Source organism: Oncorhynchus mykiss, chromosome 20 (genome assembly GCF_013265735.2).
Source record: "Oncorhynchus mykiss isolate Arlee chromosome 20, USDA_OmykA_1.1, whole genome shotgun sequence".
Taxonomy (NCBI): Eukaryota; Metazoa; Chordata; class Actinopteri; order Salmoniformes; family Salmonidae; genus Oncorhynchus; species Oncorhynchus mykiss.
In genome coordinates this window covers 21,565,496-21,587,194 of record NC_048584.1, presented here as the reverse complement: position 1 = coordinate 21,587,194, position 21,699 = coordinate 21,565,496, and the positions used below count along the sequence as shown (strand labels likewise).

The window sequence follows — 21,699 nt, the reverse complement described above, 5'->3', positions numbered from 1 at the left end:
ACAGAAGCTGAAGAAAGAAGTTTCCTGGAAATAACAATGATCCAAGACCATGGGACAATATACAAGACAGAGAGACTGAAATATTACCAAGCATTATGTACAGTTTGAAGCAAGTGTTAACATGTACAGGAAAATACTTGCATTGAAGGTCTTACTAACATGGTCTTAAAACCACTACCAAGCCGTATTAGTCCCCGGATTAATTTGTTATTGTATTTTAATTAACCTTTGACATTAACGGGAGACGTGGAAGCAAAGTTCTGAAATCCAGAACTGCTTATGGACAATCCATGCTAGTTTAGACTAAAATCCCCCCAAAATAAAAGCCCTTTTGAGTTTACTAAAATGTCATCCACCCTTATCCCCCCAATCCCAATCTCTTTACCAGCAAATGTTGTACAAAACATGATCAGAATACACATTCTCATTGTAGTGTATTGAAAGAAGCACTCCCACAAGTTAAAACCAAGTTAAATAAATGGCTGAAGAATAGCAACATTTACCTGGATCTAACTCTGCAAATAGCACTGCTGGGTGATTTGAAAAGTCAATCAATCCATCAATAATATAATAATGTTAGCAAAAAAAAAATATCTTTAATTTACAATCTGTAGAAACTATGAGAATAGAAAGGTTCAGAAACATCACAGCACAGGTGAAACATGTATGGCAAATAAAAACTGGCAAATCGAAACTGGATGGTGTTCAGAGATAGATGGAAGGAGTTGAGTGGAGCTGAAGGGTGGGACTAATAACAAGATAACCAATGTAAAATATACTGTGTCCGTAAAATGTATATAGGTTCAGAACGTTTGTGAAACAGCACAGTTAAAAATATGGTAAAATTAAATAAAAAATGGATGGTCTTCAGAGATGGGTTGAGGGGAGCTGAAGGATGGGACTAAAAACAACTATTGTAAAATACACTGTGTCCTTAAAAAGCCAAAGTGTTGTTGTCCATTAGTTTACTCAAATTAGGGGAGGGGTGGTAGGGTTAGGGGAAAATAAAAATATATATTTACAAAACAAATATATGGGTGGGGATTAGAAATGATGCATACAATTACATTGATGGAACAATCTACAATCTATTTGCAATATTAAAGCTGATCTACCCCCTAAATTAAATAAAATAAAAAGTCAAATAAAAACAATAAGCAGCGGTCACTAATACAATTCCACAGTATCTACACGGCAACATCATTCACACTCTTCCACACTCCATCTTCTGATCCATCTATCCATTGTATTTGATTAAATTACTTCACCCACGCCACAAATAAATCAATAATAGTCTACTGGTCTTCCAGCAATGCACTTGAAAGAGAAGAGAAAAAGTAGATTATTTACCAGGAAAGGAAGACGGGGAGTTAACATGAGGTGACGAGGGGAGGTTAATGTTTCATTACCACATTATTCATCAATTCTACCCATCAAACTTGTGTTATACAGGTGTTATAAAGGAGCAAAACACATAAGGTCATGTCTCACTGGTTATTTTGTAGTGTATTCATTGCAATAATATGCCTGCCTTTCTCTACCTCAACGTGATGTCATCGTTTCCTTTTCCTCATCTGTCTCATATTTAGGAGGAGCTCATATTTACTGCATCTGTCTCTCATTGTTTCGTATGCAGCTAATGTGAGCAGTGCAACAGGGGATATTCACAATTGATTTATGACCACAAACAAAGGATGTTGCTACTAGTGCCCTGACCAAAATGAGGTGAATAGCTGATGCAATCTGTGTGCAACGGCCGGCAGTTGTCTGTGTTTGGTCCCTTACAGCTCTCCGAATTTGGCCACGTAGCGGGCCACAACATTCTTGCTGCGGGAAAAGTCATTCCGTAGCTCGCCCACTTCCTGTCGTAGCGCCGTGTTCTCACGCTCCAGGAACGCCGCCCGCACCGTGATCTGGTTCTCCTTGAGTCGGCGCGCGTCCCGGGAACGCTTTGCCGCCACGTTGTTCTTCTTCCTCCTCTGCCAGTACTTCTCATCCTTGTGAGGAGGAGAGGGGGAAAGAGAAAGAGCAGAGAGAGAGAGAGAACAGGGTTGTTATTGAAAGCGACCTTAATGATGAGAGCATTAAGGTCGCTTTCAATTCAATGTCACTGCTGTGTTATTGAAAGCGTCCAATGTTGCTGCTAAGTTATTGAAAGCTTTGTTAAAAAGCAAAAGCTAGTTTTCCCCTCACTGGCGCTAGGTCATTTAAAAAGACCTTCAGAATGACTGAATGTTTTATGACAGTGGTCACCAACATTTGAGTCAAGATCACTTTCGCAGTCAAATCAAATTTTATTGGTCACATACACATATTTAGTAGATGTTATTGCGGGTGTAGCAAAATGCTTGTTCCTAGCTCCAACAGTGCAGTAATATCTGACAATTCACAACAATACACACATCTAAAAGTAAAACAATGGAATTAAGAAATATATAAATATTAAGACAAGCAATGTTGGAGTGGCATTGACTAAAATACAGTAGAATAGAATACAGTATTTACAGATGAAATGAGTAAAGAAGTATATAAACATGAAAGTGACTACTGTTCCATTATTAACGTGGCCAGTCATTCCATGTATATAGGGCAGCAGCCTCTAAGGTGCAGAGTTGAGTAGTCGGGTGGAAGCCAGCTAGTGACGGCTATTTAACAGTCTGATTTTAGTTTAGTTTATTAATTCGACCATTTAAAAAAAACAAGCACACATAAAACTTGGCTTTTAAGTTTTATGTGTGCTTGTTTTTTTTAAATGGTCGAATTAATAAACTAAACTAAAATCAGACTGTTAAATAGCCGTCACTAGCTGGCTTCCACCCGACTACTCAACTCTGCACCTTAGAGGCTGCTGCCCTATATACATGGAATGACTGGCCACATGCGCACATTAATAAAATCATTGAGGATAACACACAAAGTCTAGGACTTATTTCCATTGTGGTCCTCTTGAGACAAGATGGATAGACAAGATCCAACACAGTATGGCAGTAAAATAATAAAACAAAAACATAGAAGAAGAACATCTATCTCATCATTCCAGTTACATCATAGGGGTTATTCATATGGGCACAGAGGACATGAAACATATTTTTACTTTATTTTTAAAGCTGTCCAGAGAGGACGCTGTTTTTATAGGCAGAGGCAACTCATTCCATTCTGAGGCTCCAGTATACAAGAAAGTACCTTTCCCAGCATTACTCCTGAACCTATATAAGCACACATCAGCAACACCTGATCTGGTGCTGTGATCGTGGGCATCCCTAACACAAGGAAAGTAAATCACTTAGATATCTGGGCGCAGGACCATAAATACTCCTGTAAACCAAACCGAGTCTAATCTGGGACACCCTAGCCTCAACAGGCAGCCAGTTTAGTTCCTGAAAGCAGCTCCTGCCTATGTGAATACATGGACTCACCTTCATTACTACCCTGATCAGCTTACTCTGGACTATCTGGAGCTTCCCCTTCATAAGTTTGAATAAGCCCCCAAACCAGGAAGTACTAGCATAGTCAAAATGGCATTGAATGAGGGCAGTAGCTAGCACTTTCATGGAGTCCTTATCAAGCAGCTTGGACTTTCTAGCCAAAAACTTAGTCCTGGCATTAACCTTCCCTAGCACCTTATTGGCCATGCTCACACCTCCCAAGCTTCCACCAAGGATACATTCCAAGTAGCTAACAGAGGTTTTGGTAGTCAGCACCTCACCACCTAACTCCACTCTCATGGTTTTGCTCACCTGAGGTAGTGCATCTCATGATAAGCTGTAGACCACACTATTTACCAAGAGAGTTTATCTATATTTTTCATAGCTGTCTATTTACCACCACAAACCGAAGCTGGCACTAAGACGGCACTCAACAAGCTGTATAAGGCCATAAGCAAACAGGAAAATGCTCATCCATAGGCGGCGCTCCTAGTGGCCAGGGACTTTAACGCAGGGAAACTTAAATCTGTTTACCTCATTTCTACCAGCATGTTAAATGTGCAACCAGAGGGAAAAAGAACTCTGGACCACCTTTACTCCACCCACAGAGACACGTACAAAGCTCTCCCACTCCATCCATTTGGCAAATCTGACCATAACTCTATTCTCCTGACTCCTGCTTACATGCAAAAACCAAAGCAGGAAGTACCAGTGACTCGCTCAATAAGGTAGTGGTCAGATGACACAGATGCTAAGCTAGCACAGACTGGACTATGTTCCAGGATTGTTCCGATGGCATTGAGGAAAACATCAGTCACTGGCTTCATCAATAAGTGCATCAATGGCATCATCCCCACAGTGACCGTACGTGCCCCAACCAAAAGCCATGGATTACAGGCAACATCCGCACTGTGCTAATGGGTAGAGCTGCCGCTTCAAGGTGCGGGGCACTAATCCGGACGCTTATAATAAATCCCGCTTTGAAAGGCTTGTCATGGCTCACAACACCATTGTCCAAGAAACCTGAACAAAAATAACACATACGTGAGAATGCTATTCACTGACTACAGCTCAGCGTTCAACACCATAGTGCCCTCAAAGCTCATCACTAAGCTAAGGACCCTGGGACTAAACACCTCCCTCTGCAACTGGATCCTGGACTTCCTGACAGGCCACCCCCAGGTGGTAAGGTAGGTAACAATACATCCTCCACGCCAATTCCTCAACACGTGGGCACCTCAGGGGTGCGTGCTCAGTCCCCTACTGTACTCCGTGTTCACTCATGTCGTGCTTGGCCATGCAGTCTCCAACACCATCATTAAGTTTGCCGACAACAGAACAGTGGTAGACCGATCACCGGCAACGATGAGACAGCCTATAGGGAGGTCAGAGACCTGGCAGTGTGGTACCAGGATAACAACCTCTCCCTCAACGTGATCAAGACAAAGGAGATGATTGTAGACAACAGAATAAGGAGGACCGAGCACATCCCCCATTCTCATCGACGGGGCTGTAGTGGAGCAGATTGAGAGCTTCAAGTTCCTTGGTGTCCACATCACCAACAAACTATCATGTTCCAAACACACCAGGACAGTTGTGAAGAGGGCATGACAATACCTATTCCCCCTCAGGAGACTGAAAAGACTTGGCATGAGTCTTCAGATCCTCAAAACGTTTTACAGCTGCACCATCGAGAGCACTGGTTGCATCACCGCCTGGTATGGCAACTGCTCGGCAAGGCACGACAGAAGGTAGTGTGTACGGCCCAGTACATCACCGGGTCCAGGCTTCCTGCCATCCAGGACCTCTATATTAGGTGGTGTCAGAAGAAGGTCCAAAATATTGCCAAAGACTTCAGCCGCTCTAGTCATAGTCTGTTCTCCTTGATACCGTACGGCAAGTGGTACCGGAGCGCCAAGTCTAGGTCCAAAAGGCTTCTTAACAGCTTCTACCCCCAAGCCATAAGACTCCTAAACAGCTAATCAAATGGCTACCCAGACTATTTGCATTGTCCACCCCCCACCCCCTGCCATTGTTATGCTGCTGCTACTCTGTTTAATATCCTTGCATAGTCACTTTACCTCTACCTACATGTACATATTACCTCAACTAACCAGTGCCCCCACACATTGACTCTGTACCGGTACCCCCTATATATAGCCTCGCTAATGTTATTTTATTCTTGCTCCTTCATTTTTTAAATTGATTTTTTACTTCAGTTTATTTTAGTAAATATTTTAACACTTTCAAAAAAATACAACTGCATTGTTGATTAAGGGCTTGTAAGTAAGCATTTCACTGTAAGGTCTACCTGTTGTATTCGGCGCATGTGACAAATAAAATTAGATTCATAGTCCACGATCAGCTCCTTCATTCTTGTTGACATTGAGGTAGAGGTTATTTTCCTGGCACCACTCCGCCACGGCCGTCACCTCCTCCCTGTAGGCTGTCTCGTCATTGTTGGTAATCAGGCCTACTACTGTTGTGTCGTCTGCAAACTTGATGATTGAGGTGGAGGCATGCATGGCCACGCAGTCATTGGTGAACAGGGAGTACAGGCGGGTGCTGAGCAAGCACCCTTGTGGGGCCTGTGTTGAGGATCAGCGAAGTGCAGGTGCTGTTACCTACCCTTTCCACCGGGTGGCAGCCCATCAGGAAGTCCAGGACCCAGTTGCACAGGGCGGGGTTCAGACCCAGGGCCGCAAGCTTAATGATGAGCTTGGAGGGTACTATGGTGTTGAAGGCTGAGCTATAGTCAAAAAGCAAGCAGAGATCAACTGCTCAGATTATAATTTTTGTTGTTGTTGCATGACTTATTTTTCTACATTAACCTAATAAAAACAGTTCTGTAGGAATGAGGTTTGTGCAGTAGGTAGGCCGAATACATTCTCTCAGCACATATATGCCTGGCAATATTGTTCTTCTCAGACCATATTATATACACTGAACAAAAATATAAAACGCAACATGTAGTGTGTTGGTCCAATGTTTAATGAGCTGAAATAAAAGATAACAGAAATGTTCAATACTCACAAAAAGCGTATTTCCCTAAAATGTTGGGCACAAATTTGTTTACATCCTCGTTAGGTGCATTTCTCCTTTGCCAAATTAATCCATCCACATGACAGGTGTGGCATATCAAGTAGCTGATTAAACATGATTACACAGGTGCACCTTGTGCTGCGGACAATAAAAGGCCACTCTAAAATGTCTAGTTTTGTCACACAACGCCACAGATGTCAATTTGAGGGTGCGTGCAATTGGCATGCTGACAGCAGGAATGTCCACCAGAGCTGCAACCCGATAATTTCATGTTCATTTCTCTACCATAAGCCACCTCGAATGTCATTTTAGAGAATTCGGCAGTACGTTCAACCGGCCTCACAACCGCAGACCACATATAACCACGCCAGCCCAGGACCTCCACATCCGGCTTCTTCGTCTGAGACCAACCACCCGGGTAGCTCATGAAAGTATTTTGGTCTGTAATAATGCCCTTTTGTTGGAAAAAACAAATTCTGATTGGGTGGGCCTGGCTCCCAAGTGGGTGGGCCTATGCCATTCCAGACCCATCCATGGCTGTGTCCCTGTCCAATCCATAGATTAGGGCCTAATTTAATTATTTCAATTGACTGATTTATATTTTTGTTCAGTATATTTTAACACTTGAGCTTTGATAACAAAATAGATCAGTTTGTGTAGCACTTGCAAGGCACAGCTGAGCATAAATTGAAATAATTTGTACCTGCATCTGATGATCATGGTGCTTTCAAGACAACTGGGAACTCTGGAGGAAAAAAAACTAAATTAAATCATGAAGTCAGTGATCTTCAGGTCGGGGTGCTAGAAAGAGGCCTGAGTTTCTGACTTGGAATTCGGAGTTGGATGACCGTTCAAAAATATTTTTCCCCAGCCGGATCTAGTTTTTTTCTGAGTTCCCATTTGTCTTGAACAGACTGAAGTCGGAGATGTCCAAGTTCTGAGTTTCCTTTTGTTTTGAACAAGGCATTAGTCTCAGCGGAGGGAGGGAGAGAGCAGCAGAGGGTCCGCCTCTCTTGGTCCCTCTCTCCCTTCCTTTCCTCCGGTGAGACTGACCAGAGAGTGGACAGGGTCTTCCACCTGATGGCGAAACTCGAGTCGCACCGCATCAGCATCTGCCTCATGCATGTTCCTATGACCAGAGAAAGTGAAATATTTCTCGATATTAAAATAGACACGTCAAGCTGCTAATAATAAAAACGCAGGGCTATCAATACACTTGGCTACTAATTCAAAGCAGCTGCAGCGCGAGTGGTAGTACAAAGAAGCGCATTTTATGTTGTGTAATAGTGTTGAATAAAAACAGTGTTGACAGTGCTGTATAAAAACTTCAACATAAACTCACTTATAAAAACAGCAACTCCTTACATTCTCTCTCAGGTCATGGTTTTTTAAAAGTTATGAAATCTCATGTAGGCTAATATCAAACTTTGCTGGAAGCCGTAGGCAAGGTGACACTCGATTTAGCCACAGCCACACACAAAAAAAAAGGAGCAAGCCTTCATCATTGGCTTTTCTACAGAAATGTTTGGTGATCGACTAGGAAGGCCTTGAAGATCAACCAGTCGCAGTTGGTGACCACTGTTCTATGAACTAACTGGTGGTACTGTAAACCACAATTAAATAACTATTTAAAAAAAAAAAAAAAACATCCTATTTCTCTTCTTGGAATTTGAAAAGAAAACGTATACACCTACCTACCACACCCATATCATCGTTTCCGACCTCCATGTCTCTGACTTACCTTAGAATCCTCAGGTACATACACCTTCTTGGCCTTCTTGATCATGGGCTGTGGTTTGAGTTCCTCCTCTGAGAACTTGTGTTTGCGTGGGTTGAACAGCTCTCCTCCAGGAACGCTGGACAGGACCAGGTCCGTAGGGTCCGGATCAAAGTTCACGTTCACCTCAATCTCCTCCGGGTCGATGGTTTCAGGGGTCAGCCTGTCCTTGTCTGTCACCACCTCTGTGGGGGAGATACAGGTGACCAAGCATTAGGTTAAGGTTTCAAGTATACCGTTTTGGTTTGTTGGGTTCTAACTTGAAATATACTTATTCCTGTCACTATATAAGAACATATGGATTTCATTACATGTATGATAACTGTTCATATTCTGTGTCAATGAAGGGTGAATAAGGAATGTGTATCGAAAGTTACTGAGGGAGGCAAAGGGCAACAGTTAATATCTGATAAGGCAAGCCAGCTGCGGAACTAAAGAGGAGCGAGGAATTTGGCTTGAGGTCAAGTCAGCAGAAGAAGTTAGAAGAAACCTCTGGAAGGTTGTCCAGAGGGGCCAACCACAACAACCCTCTTTACAGTTCTCTCACACACATACACTTCCACGCCCACAAAGGTTCTAGCATCAGGCAGGGCCATGACTACACCAGTAAGAGGAACCAATGAAGTTCCTGCCTAGCAACAGACATGTATTGGCTGTCTAGATGTGTAAGGAGTTGACCCCGCCTAGTATGAGGTTATAAATATATGTACTTGTATCTTTATAGCTTGTCTTTTTAGCTGTTTGACCCAATGGGATGAATAAACTTGGCTTGAGCTTTTTCTAGTCCGTTTGAGTCATTACTATTTGTTCAGAACCTAACTGGTTGATGGGTAAATGCTACAATCAGTTTTAAGGGTAAATAAATGCTCCCAATGTAAATGGAACATTCTGTTCGGTAGAAACATACATTTGGCTCTAACCTGTTTATATCCTGAACTGGAGAATTTAAAAAATAAATCCACACTTCTACATTCGATAAAGATGGCCTCATGTAGCCCAGCCCACATCTGTTGGTCAGCTCGTAATAAACACCACGGTTGTCTTGACCACTCAGCATAGCTAGGATCTATTTTTACCACCATCTACAGCAGCACACACAACAGTACATACAGCCTTGAATGACATTCAAACAAACCAGTATGTGTTTCTCCGTACATGTGCCATGTGTGCCCTTGGTGCTCAGACATGTCTGACTGTCTATGGCAGAACCAAGAACAACTTACTTGGTTTACTTTGATCTTAAATACATTTGAGTCACGCTTTGTATTACTTATGTATTATACCATGTAACTACTAGGGTACTTCTCTATGTAATAACACTAACAGACCATTAGTGCATAAGGCTCTAATGATTTCACAGGTGTAGCCTACCGATGTTGGCTGTGATATCAGCACTGTTGAGGGTGACGGTGACCACCTCCTCCTCACACTGGTCTAGTTCCAGGACCGGCAGCAGGGAGATTGGGGCAGCGGGGGCTGTCGTGGTGCTAGTTGGCTTCTCTGTCTTCTTCCCTGCAATTTCCATGTTGAGAGCATTGTCCAGGGACAAGGTGGGGATTCCGTTCTCGATGAGGAACTCCTCCAGGTCCATGTACTCCAGGTGAAAGGTCTCCCCGTTGTACGGGATGGTCTTATCCCAGATGGCGGGGGTCAGGGCGGCCGACGGACCCATCCCGCTCCCTCCTCCAAGGTCCACATTGTCCCCCGTAAAAAGCTTATCCTTGTCATTGTCTGTGGCAGCAAAACAGAAGAGCCTTGTATGATATTATGGGTTATGGCAAGCATGATAAAACAAGTTGCGAGAAGACAGGCATTGTAAATGGGTTTATTTGACATGGTCATTCAGTAAATGGTTTAATCCATTTACACTCGGGACATATTCCATATAAGTGGTCCATGTGAGAACCAAACCCACAAATCTGATCATGCAGGCACCATATTTCAACCAATGGAAGAGATATGATGAAATATTAGGCCTACATCACTATTTGGTGGAAAGGGGCCCTTGACACTAGCCAGACGAATATGTGACCTAGCCTATTAATATATGCGTTTTTCAAAACAACTGGGAACTGAAAAATCTCCTGCTTCAATGCGTTCAAGACCACTGGTAACTCGAAGAAACGAAAATCGTTTTGAACGGTCATCCAACTCAGACTTTGTGACCTGAAAAATCACTGTCCATGTTTCCATTAACTTGTCATAGATTTTTTGTGACATTTATTAAATTTGCATACAATATGCAGGCTAGGGTGCGTTTCCATCATAATTTGTCGCAAAAAAGAAAGTTAGTCAGAAGAATAATCCACCCCTATCGAACGGAAGGGGGGAGTGTATCTTTAGAAAATGTCTACTATATCTGCCATTTCCATTTACACGTGTCGCATTTTCTTTTTTGCGACATTGCTTTTGTCAATAGAGATGAGTAAATGGAAACCTTCCTAGTGAGTGGTGAGGAGGAGGAGAGTTGAAGGGAGTTGGGAGAGAAGAATTTACTGTCAACTGTGTATGCGGTCTGAGAACCACAGAACTGAAGTGCAGCTACCCAATTTTAGTTCAAATTCAGATAAAAGGATACCTGAATGCTTGGTTGATCATAACACTATAGAAACAAACAGACAGGATGTGATTTTGTGTAAGCCTATCCATTTTAGGCTACTACTTTGCATAAATTGTATTCGCATTCGGCCTCTTCTCAGTTTGTTGCCTATAACAAACGGTGCGTGTAACCCCCACACTGAAGCATCTAGACTTACCATCGTCGCTCTCGAATAAATTCGGTTGGGGCATTAACATGATTTTCTTCAATACCACGGGAAACGCACCCGGTGACCCCTTGAATGTTTCATTCTTGGTTGTGATCCTCTCCAGACATTTTTGCCGGTAATTACGCAACAACTAAATTTAAAGATAGGCTACTTCAACAATGAAGCTTGGACTACCCTACCAATCTCCTGTCCGTGAAAAAAAGTAGCCTATCAGTTCAGAGATAGTGACATCGAGATTAGGCTAAAGGTTATGTTGCAGCAAACGACTCGACATTAGTTAACCTCTCAGATTCTGATCGATTCTCCAAATAATCCAACAAAAAAAAAAAACGTTTTTTTGGTCAAGAGAAATCGCACCTCGTAGAGTAGAAAATATAAAACAGCCCTGCCCGGATAGGTGCTCTTCTCTGCCATTATGAATATTAAAATTCTTTGCGCGACGTAGGCAAGGCGTGACACCATTGGTTGACAAAATATTATATATCCGTTGTAATCCTGCATAAATGAGAGGAAAATTTGTTGGGAGGGGGGAGCAACCCCAATGACATCTCCATTCTGTTAGACTTCTGCTGGCTTCACGTGCTCGTGGGAAATGGTAATGCCACGTTCAAAACACCTGAGAATAGTAGTGTAAAGTACTTAAGTAAAAATACTACTTTATTTTATGTACTTTACTATTTATATATTTTTGACAATTTTCTTTTGGAATGTAGTAAAGTCAAATGTAATTTTTATTCCATACGTTTTTCCTGACAACCAAAAGTACTCGTTACATTTTGAACTCTTAGCAGGACAAGAACAATGTCTAATTCACACACTCATCAAGAGAACATCCACAGTCATCCCTACTGCCTCGGATCTAGCGGACTCACTAAACACATGCTTTGTTTGTAAATTATATCTGAGTTTTGGGTGAGATCTCACACCATAATTTGCAAATAAATTCATTAAAAATCCTACAATGTGATTTTCTGGATTTTTTCCTTACTCAAAACATTTAGATATAGGGATAGACATGATACACAAGTTGTCAAACATTTGTTTTCTACAGATCAAGCAGAGGCAAAGACAGCATTCTTGTATTGTAATCTGAGGAGTAAAATAGATTTTTTTAGGGGGCATCACTGCAAGAGTACAGAGTGTGCTGTTCTGTCTGTATAGAGAGCTAGTCTAGCATCCTCACCACAGTAAGAGGGAAAAATATAGATGTCATCCACTACTGTCTTTAAGACACCATAAATACTTTACAAGGCCTACATAGATGCTTCACAAATTTAAAAGCTATTGATTGGCCTACTATACAGTATAAAAGCTATTGTATCAGGTCCTCCTTACATCTGGCATTTTGCCAAATGTGTCATCACCCTTTTTCACTCTCTGGATGTTTGCTTCTGAATAATTTGTTTAGCATCTATGAAGGCCTTATAAAAAAGTCCTTCCAAAGGGGTGATATGGTATTCAGGAGACAAGAGTGTATCTGTCACCATCAAGACGAGGGGATGGACCTCCAGGGAATTACTGGCGCTGCCAGCATGACCTTACACTTTGTCCCCCTCCCCTCGTGTGAGAGATACAATCTGATATACTTTATTGTCCATTTACATGGAAATTAATTTTGTGACTTCAGTATACAAATACACAAACGACACAATATAAATACACATGCAGTACAGAAAACTGGAAAGTTAGTACACAAGTCACACATTTACATTTTCACCTATTCAAAGCCTCTGCGACCTACTTTCCGACCTTGTATTGGGCATGCATCTGTCCTATGTCCCACTGTTCAGCAGTCTGATGGCTGATGGAATGAAACTCTCCTGGCTTATATTTTTGCTTAACAGTGGGGCCCTTTATCTCCTTCCTCTGGGCAGCAGCTCAAACATTGGGCAAGATTGTGTGTGGGTTCCTCTATGACGCACTTGGCTTTGATCGCGCTACACAGCCAAGGGCACCAATGTGTGTACTTAACAGTGTCTCCCACGGCCTTACAAACATTTGTGTGAATGTGTCTAATTATCAGCAATTGGTTTGGGACGAGGATATCACAAGATTAGTGAGCTCTGTGTTTACAGGTCATATTATAAGCTACCAGCATTTCCTTACCAAGTGCATACCAGACAGCTCTTATGTGGACAGGTTGTATCATTAGGTTTTAGGTGCCAAGTCCTGTCCAGTGGTATTTGGCTATTGGGAGTTGATGTCAGTGGTTCAAGTGTTGTGAATGCCCTGAGTAATTTATATCTTGAGTGTGATCAGTATGTTTAGGAGTACCTGACACCACTTGCATTTTGCAACTGTCCATGTTTAAATTGTCTCATGAATTTAAGTGAAAAATCATATCTACTCTAATCTTGTTTTACAATCTGGTTAAGTGTTGACAACATCTGCTTGGACTGTTTATATAAATCACATCCAATCCAATCTCACAAATGAGAGAACACAACCACATCCAGAACAGAACAAGTGAATAGAGCCCTCTAACGATGACAAACCGTAATCCTACTTCTACCGTCAACCCCCACACCACATGATGCTGGCATGTTGATTAAATCGGAGGTCAATCTTGTGATCAAATTGCCTAGGCTAAACCGAGACGCTGTCAAAATGGCACCAGGGTTTTATTGAGGTTACGCAATATATAGGACATGCAGTGAGAAATTATTCCAACATTTTGTATTTATAGTCGAAGAGTGTTCACAGACAGGACATTGTTTATGCTTGCAACAAATGTATCAAATACGTTTTATGGTTGGAACACGGGTACGCGCGTGGTTTACTATAGTGCTGGGGAAACATTATTCGTTATCATTCAGACACAGCGCAATTTATTGACAATGTTCACAAAGAAAGAACGATTATTTTGCTTCTTCTTACCGTTGTAATCAAATGTAGGAACAGTGAAGGGGTCCTCTAGCAAAGCTTTGAAAATCTCCGGAATCTCTGAAGACATCTTTTCTAAAAGTTTTTAAAGATCTCCTGGTCTGACTATCAATTAAAAACTGGCGCAGATATATGAAATTGACAAGATTTATCAACGCTTCCAAGTTCAACAGCAGAAAAAATATCCACATGTAAAACGAGACTGATGGACATGTGGAAAATGTAAACCTCGTTTTTATGACCACAAGGTTTGTATCCCGCCCCTCATCGATTTTCCCCCATGATCTAGCCAATCACTGCTAGAAACTTACGGAGAGAGTCGTGATAGGTTTCTCCTGTTGTCCGACAAAATAGGGAAAGCCAATCGGATGCGTTTACTGTATTACCTAAGAAACAAAAATACGTTGTTACGAAATAAGTCTACGTGCTCGGCAAAAAAAATAACGAATTAGATGCCTCACCGTTTGTCTTTCCTAAATAGGTCACTGATCTAAAGATATGTAAACGGTAAATTAAATTGGCTAGCGGTTTGCTCTCTGCACAGAAAATAGGATTTTGCAGAGGATTATGGGGTATAGCATTTGTGTGTGTGTGTGAGGGGGGGGGGGGGGGGGGGGGCTTGCCTGTTTTGCATTAATACATGTCACATATCAGTTTGCAAACAATGTAAAAAAATATATATATATATCATTGAGTTAATAAAGCTACATACAAACATTGTCTCTTTTTTGTTTTCTTGAGTAAGGTAGCTCCAAAATGCAGGTGTTTCAGCCAAGTTTACTGCTTTCTGTGGTGGGGCAGGCCAGCAGAAAATACAGAGCGTTGCACTGTGATTGGCTCAGTGTTCGGTCACTCATGGGGACACTACGTCACCCCCAAGGGGATATATAAAACATTCTCGGGTGCAGCCATAGTTACATTACAAGTGCCCATCCAAAAAGGCTCAAGGTCATTGGCCACAGATAAAATTATGTTAAATCACGTAAAATGTACAGTAGCAGTGATTGGACTGATTATGTCAACATCCTACTTTCAAAATCTTAGCTAGCAGTCATCATCACGAATCAAGTCGACAATCTACTTACAAATCCTTTTTAATCCTTGTCATATGAAGAGAAATAATGAATATAAATTATAGATAAAACGGATTGGTGCTCTTCGGCCATTGGACATAAACATTACACAACAAGTTGGAAATAGCAAATTCAACAATGAGTGGTTTGGAAAGATTCAGTGACAGTGGCTGTGTGGTCTCAAATCTGGGATTAAGGAGCTATTTTCCTAATTTAAAATGATAAACATTCAACATTGGCCATGTTGTCAATGAAGCATGATTTGTGCCGCACTCAAAAACAACAACACAAAACTAAGAAAACTTGACTTCAGTGAGTTCAAGACAACTGGGAAGTCGGGAATAAACAAGCTACAACTAGAAAATACGTTATGAACGGTCATCCAAGTCAAAATTGTAAATCCGGCCTCCAGTTGTTTTGAAAGCACAATAAATCCAGAGATTGCCAGACTTTGAGGAGAAAATTTGCCCACGAAGGACCGCCGTGCCACCTTCATGCTCAAATGAATCCAAAAATGTATTGTATGCTGCTGCATAAATTATGTAATATGCCAGGGAGATAAGTATACTAGAGCTAAGAAAGTAATACGAAGTGTATGTTGTGTCGTAAGATGTTAGTAGTCCATGTGCCTCACCCTAATCATTTGGTATACTTACCCCTCTTAATTTGTCCTACTGTTCTTAGTTGGGGGTGCACATGTAGCCTATAACCTGTTTTCGAGAAATGTAATCATAGAATATTGTAAGAGCTTTCATTGTCTACTTATATGACCCCTTTATTTATACTTCAGTTCTGACTTGGTGTACAGGGAGAACACCAAGAACTGCCCATGTTCTGAATTCTGTCATGTACATTGCAAAAGTCCTAGCTCCTCATTGTCTTAATCGAAATGGATTGCCACTGATCCACTTGTCGTCCCCTTATGCCATAGTTTGTACATCGCAATTGTCAGTAGAAACCACATTTGTTTAAGCGAGTTAGCCATATCAGCTATGTTTTTTTAAGGCCTTCAATGAAGCCAAATTAACTGTTTCGCTGCCAGACAAGGCGCTGCTGATAGCCAGGTGTAGCAGTAGTAAGATGCTGGGACTGCTGTTGGGACAGCTTTATGTAGGCCCTAACCCTTTGTGGCCACCGTTTGTCACCATTTATAGTTCAATTAATGTATTTTTTTGTGTTGTGGCTTTGCTGGCATGCATCACACTTGTATTTTCTTTTGCCCCACCAAGATTTACATGCTAAAATCGCCACTGGTCCACACCCATCAGAGTATGTGAGTGGAGTTGAGCGGTTGGAAATCACGCTCACCGTTCTGGTGCTCTATGTCCTTTCCTTTGGCTCCGCTCCATTCTCACAGGGAATCTATTTTGTGACTACCTAAATCTACTAATTGTTTTTTAAAGTATTGAAACCAAACCACGTGGATTTGAATGAAAAGTTTTGAATAAACATGAAAAGGTGAATGTACTGTCAGAAGCGAGCATCATTTCAAATAGGCTACATGTCATATTAAACAGAACATAAATACTAAATAGGTCAAGACAGGGAGCCTAAGATGGAACGGAAATTATTTAGGCTATATTAATCACAATTATTTCAAGGCTATAGCCTACAAATAAATACATTGCGAAGCATTTGCGAGTGCGACACAATAGGCTTGAAAGGACATAAAGCGCGCAGCATTTAAACACATTCGTTGTATTAATGTATTAAACCATTATAGTATATAAATTGCGCAAATAGGCTGTGACTTAGAATTAAATATAAATTAAACGAAAAATGACTTATTTTTGCGATGGTGCCTGGAGAGCCGGTCAGCAGCGGAGAATATCCTCTCCACACCTGCAGTGCCACTGGGGATGCTAAACACCGTTTTGGCCACTCTTGCCAGGCTGGGCAGAGATGCAGTGTTGTTGTTTTCTATTTTTCTATTGGTAAGGCAAAAAAAAACGAAAACTCCTTGAACGTGGGAATATGCCAGGTCTATTGGGCCAAAATCAATTATGGCCTATTGCATAGATACTGGAACGAAAATTAACTAAACGTCTAAGATATCTGATATTTAGTTTATAAATACTTTGCTACAATGACAGTTATCTACCCACCTCATTCATTTATTTTAGCATGTCCACATAGTAGCCAAGTAAACCATCATCATTTTGGTATAAGAGTCTTTTCAGATTCCACAATGATTCTTTAGTTGTGGATATCACTGCATTCCCTCCTTTGCTCTTGGTCCTCATCTCTGTAAGTCAACTTGATTCATAACAATGTGTGTTTATCAGTTTATTTAAAATATATATCATATTTAGCTAACTCCACGGCAGCAGCTAAAGGAAGAGTCTATTAGCAGCACACAAGTAGACAACAAATGCATGCAGGGGCGGGCATGCCCCGAGACACTGGAGTGCTAATGGAGCGAAATATGAGCGGGCGAGAAGCCTGATGCTCCATCCGGCCTTTGGGAATCTCGCTCCAGTCAAATTGGGCACGCTAGATCTCATGAATCTCTTTCGGCTGGCACCCTGTCCTATCTTGGGCACATGCAAAACACTTTTCACGTCAGTCAACATCAGCCACGTTATAGGAGTAGTCATAACCATGGAGACCTCTTGCAAGGTCATACTTCTAGTCTGGGATCTGAGTCTGGGTTAGAATCATAGGATCATTGTAGAGCCAGTACATCATGTTTTTTTGGTTTCAGCGTTGACGTTGCCTACCAGTAATAGCAGAGGTGGATAAAGATAGCGGCCTCCATGCACTTGCTACAAATTCCTTGTTTTGCTGAGGTACATTGCTAAGGTATTGTAGCCTACATTGCGCTACTTTATTTTTTAAGCACAGTATAAATGATCCCAATTTTAGCTTGACGCTGGCAATTTTAAAAACCAAAAGGGTAGATTGTGCTGGTTCATAGTGGATAATGCTACAAAAAAATCAAGTAATATCTGAATTCTGCCATCTTTATGAACGTTCGCCAATCTCATAGAACCACTGGAAGCCTATCGAGTCCAATAAAACAAATACAGCAGAGAAGTAAGATACATTTCGAATGATCATTTTGGTCAATATTCTTGCTGTGTCCAAACTTAAATATTCAAATTCATACTTTCAATATACTGTTAAAGCTACAATATATAACTTTGTGGGCATCCCAAACAAATTCACATAGAAATGTGAGTTATAGATCTGTCATTATCATTGAAAGCAGGTCTAAAATAAGCATCAGATCTGTTCTGTGTGCACTATTTTTATGCTTCCCGTTCTTTACTTTCGGTTTTGTAAACCAGCTTAAAACATCTGAAAATATATGATTTTTTGATATTGAAAATATATTTCACAGTGGTTTAGATGGTCACAAAATGAAATGAGCCTATTAGAATTTTAGCAAACAATAAATGGAGGAGAGAATTCTGCATACTACACCTTTAAATTCATTTATGGGGTGGGGTGAATAAGAAAATCAAAGTCACACCATTTCTCTAAAACAGTCTCTGTTTATTGTTAAACACTTGATTGTGGTCATAATTCACTTCAAACCAGGGTGAGAAAAGGTGAAAAACTAAAACAAACAACAAATGTAAAAATACAGTACAAAAAGAGGCCTTGTTTTTTTCACTTCTTATAATTCTGGTTCCTATTCCATGTTGTTGAAAATAATCCATAACTCTGATCGGAAATTTAAATTGATATCAGCAAATTGTGTGTGTGGATATGGTTGTGCATGTCAATTCACAAATTTAACCATTTGTTTACAAACATGAGTTTGTTGTTTTAATTATGGCTGTTTATTGAACACTTCTAAAAACAGCAGTTAGGTGACAAGCCTTTGTTTGTTTACAGCACACTTGTCCTCTGCAGCAGAGGGAACTATGGGTCTTCCGTTCCTGTGGCGGTCCTCTTGAGAGCCAGTTCCATCATAGCACTTGGTTTTTGCGACTGCACTTGAAGAAACTTTCAAAGTTCTTGAAATGTTCTGTATTGACTGACCTTCATGTCTTAAAGTAATGATGGACTGTCGTTTCTCTTTGCTTATTTGAGCTGTTCTTGTCATATATGGACTTGGTCTTTTACCAAATAGGGCTATCTTCTGTATACCACCCCTACCTTGTCACAACACAACGGATTGGCTCAAACGCATTAAGGAGGAAAGAAATTCCACAAATGGACTTTTCACAATGCACCTGTTAATTGAAATGCACTCCAGATGAGAGAATGCCAAGAGTGTGCAAACCCTCAAGGCAAAGGGTGGCTACTGAAGACTCAAATATATTCTGATTTGTTTAACACTTTTTTGGTTACTACATGACCATTCATCGAGCAAGTGACCTTGGATGTGTCCTGTTTTTAATTTAACCTTATGATTTTAATTGAAAGCCAACATTTATAGTAACACAACCCCACATTCCTGGATATCACAACATTTCATAGTTGTGAAGTCTTCACTACTATTCTACAATATAAAAATAGTAAGAATAAAAGAAAAACCCTGGAATGAGTAGGTGTGTCCAAACGTTTGACTGGTACTGTATGTATGCATGTACCACTTTGAGCCTGTAATCGAACCCACAAATGCTGATGCTGCAGATACTCAACTAGTCTAAAGAATGCCAGTGTAAATTGCTTCTTTAATCAGAACAACAGTTTTCAGCTCTGCTAACATAATTGCAAAAGAGTTTTCTAATGTTCAATGAACCTTTTAAAATGACAAACTTGGATTAATTAACAAAGTGACATTAGAACACAGGAGTGATGGTTGCTGATAATGGGCCTCTGTACGCCTATGTAGATATTCCATTAGGCCATTTCCAACTACAATAGTCATTTACAATATTAACAATGTCTACACTGTATTTCTGATCAATTTGATGTTATTTTAAAAATGGACAAAAAAAAGTGCTTTTCTTTCAAAAACAAGGACATTTCTAAGTGACCCCAAAAACTCAGCATAAAAAGAAACGTCCCTTTTTTCAAAGACAATTCGTAAAAATCCAAATAACTTCACAGATCTTCATTGTAAAGGGTTTAAACACTATTTCCCATGCTTGTTCAATTAACCATAAACAATTAATGAACATGCACCTGTGGAACGGTTGTTAAGACACTAACAGCTTAGGCAATTAAGGTCACAGTTATGAAAACTTAGGACACTGAAGAGGCCTTTCTACTGACTCTGAAAAACACCAAAAGGAAGATGCCCAGGGTCCCTGCTCATCTGCGTGAATGTACCTTAGGCATGCTGCAAGGAGGCATGAGGTCTGCAGATGTGGCAAGGGCAATAAATTGCAATGTCCGTACTGTGAGACGCCAAAAACAGCGCTACAGGGAGACAGGACGGACAGCTGATCGTCCTCGCAGTGGCAGACCACATGTAACAACACCTGCACAGGATCGGTACATCCGAACATCATACCTGCGGGACAGGTACAGGATGGAAACAACTGCCCAAGTTACACCAGGAACGAACAATCCCTCCATCAGTGTTCAGACTGTCCGCAATAGGCTGAGAGAGGCTGGACTGAGGGCTTGTAGGTCTGTTGTTACACCAGGAACACACAATCCCTCCATCAGTGCTCAGACTGTCCGCAATAGGCTGAGAGAGGCTGGACTGAGGGCTTGCAGGTCTGTTGTAAGGCAGGTCCTCACCAGACATCACAGGCAACAACATTGCCTATGGGCACAATCCAACCGTCGCTGGATCAGACATGACTGGCAAAAAGTGCTCTTTCAATGACGAGTCGCGGTTTTGTCTCACCAGGGGTGCTGGTCGGATTCGCGTTTATCGTCGAAGGAATTAGCGTTACACTGAGGCCTGTACACTGGAGTGGGATCGATTTGGAGGTGGAGAGTCGAAGGAATGAGCGTTACACTGAGGCCTGTACACTGGAGTGGGATCGATTTGGAGGTGGAGAGTCCGTCGTGGTCTGGGGCGGTGTGTCACAACATCATTGGACTGAGCTTGTTGTCCTTGCAGGTAATCTCAACGCTGTGCATTACAGGGAAGACATCCTCCTCCCCCATGTGGTACCCTTCCTGCAGGCTCACCCTGACATGACCCTCCAGCATGACAATGCCACCAGCCATACTGCTCGTTCTGTGCGTGATTTCCTGCAAGAAAGGAATGTCAGTGTTCTGCCATGGCCAGCGAAGAGCCCGGATCTCAATCCCATTGAGCACGTCTGGGGTCTGTTGGATCGGAGGGTGAGTGCTAGGGCCAGTCCCCCCAGAAATCTTCAGGAACTTGCAGGTGCCTTGGTGGAAGAGTGGGGTAACATCTCACAGCAAGAACTGGCAAATCTGGTACAGTCCATGAGGAGGAGATGCACTGCAGTACTTAATGCAGCTGGTGGCCACACCAGATACAGACTTACTTTTGATTTTGACCCCGTCCCCTTTTTTCAGGGACACATTTATTACATTTCTGTGAGTCACATGTTTGTGGAACTTGTTCAGTTTACAGTGCCTTGCGAAAGTATTTGGCCCCCTTGAACTTTGCGACCTTTTGCCACATTTCAGGCTTCAAACATAAAGATATAAAACTGTATTTTTTTGTGAAGAATCAGCAACAAGTGGGACACAATCGTGAAGTGGAACGACATTTATTGGATATTTCAAACTTTTTTAACAAATCAAAAACTTAAAAATTGGGCGTGCAAAATTATTCAGCCCCTTTACTTTCAGCACAGCAAACTCTCTCCAGAAGTTCAGTGAGGATCTCTGAATGATCCAAT

General features: G+C 41.4%; 1 protein-coding gene across 2 annotated transcripts; it reads right to left on the bottom strand.

The window, feature by feature from the left end:
- Nucleotides 1–786: 786 nt before the first annotated feature.
- LOC110499096 (thyrotroph embryonic factor) lies at nt 787–14,160 on the bottom strand. 2 transcript variants are annotated; one of them, XM_021575992.2, is made up of 5 exons: nt 13,890–14,160; nt 9,616–9,975; nt 8,209–8,429; nt 1,786–1,997; nt 787–1,317 (listed from the first exon to the last, which is right to left on the bottom strand). In XM_021575992.2, exons 1-5 carry the CDS (start codon nt 13,963–13,965, stop codon nt 1,296–1,298), a joined length of 891 nt encoding a protein of 296 aa, XP_021431667.1. In that variant the 5' UTR covers nt 13,966–14,160; the 3' UTR covers nt 787–1,295. The 2 variants fall into 2 exon arrangements, with proteins under 2 accessions (XP_021431667.1, XP_021431668.1); XM_021575993.2 differs by lacking the exon at nt 13,890–14,160 and adding an exon at nt 11,001–11,379.
- Nucleotides 14,161–21,699: the final 7,539 nt, after the last annotated feature.

Bases quoted from the DNA above. Each gene is read 5' to 3' on its own strand.
- LOC110499096 (XM_021575992.2), bottom strand. From the start codon at position 13,965: ATGTCTTCAGAGATTCCGGAGATTTTCAAAGCTTTGCTAGAGGACCCC. The intron at 9,976-13,889 runs GTAAGAAGAAGC...TTGCTGCCACAG, and splicing joins TCCTACATTTGATTACAACG to ACAATGACAAGGATAAGCTT. The intron at 1,998-8,208 runs GTAAGTCAGAGA...CCTCCTCACAAG, and splicing joins ATGTACCTGAGGATTCTAAG to GATGAGAAGTACTGGCAGAG.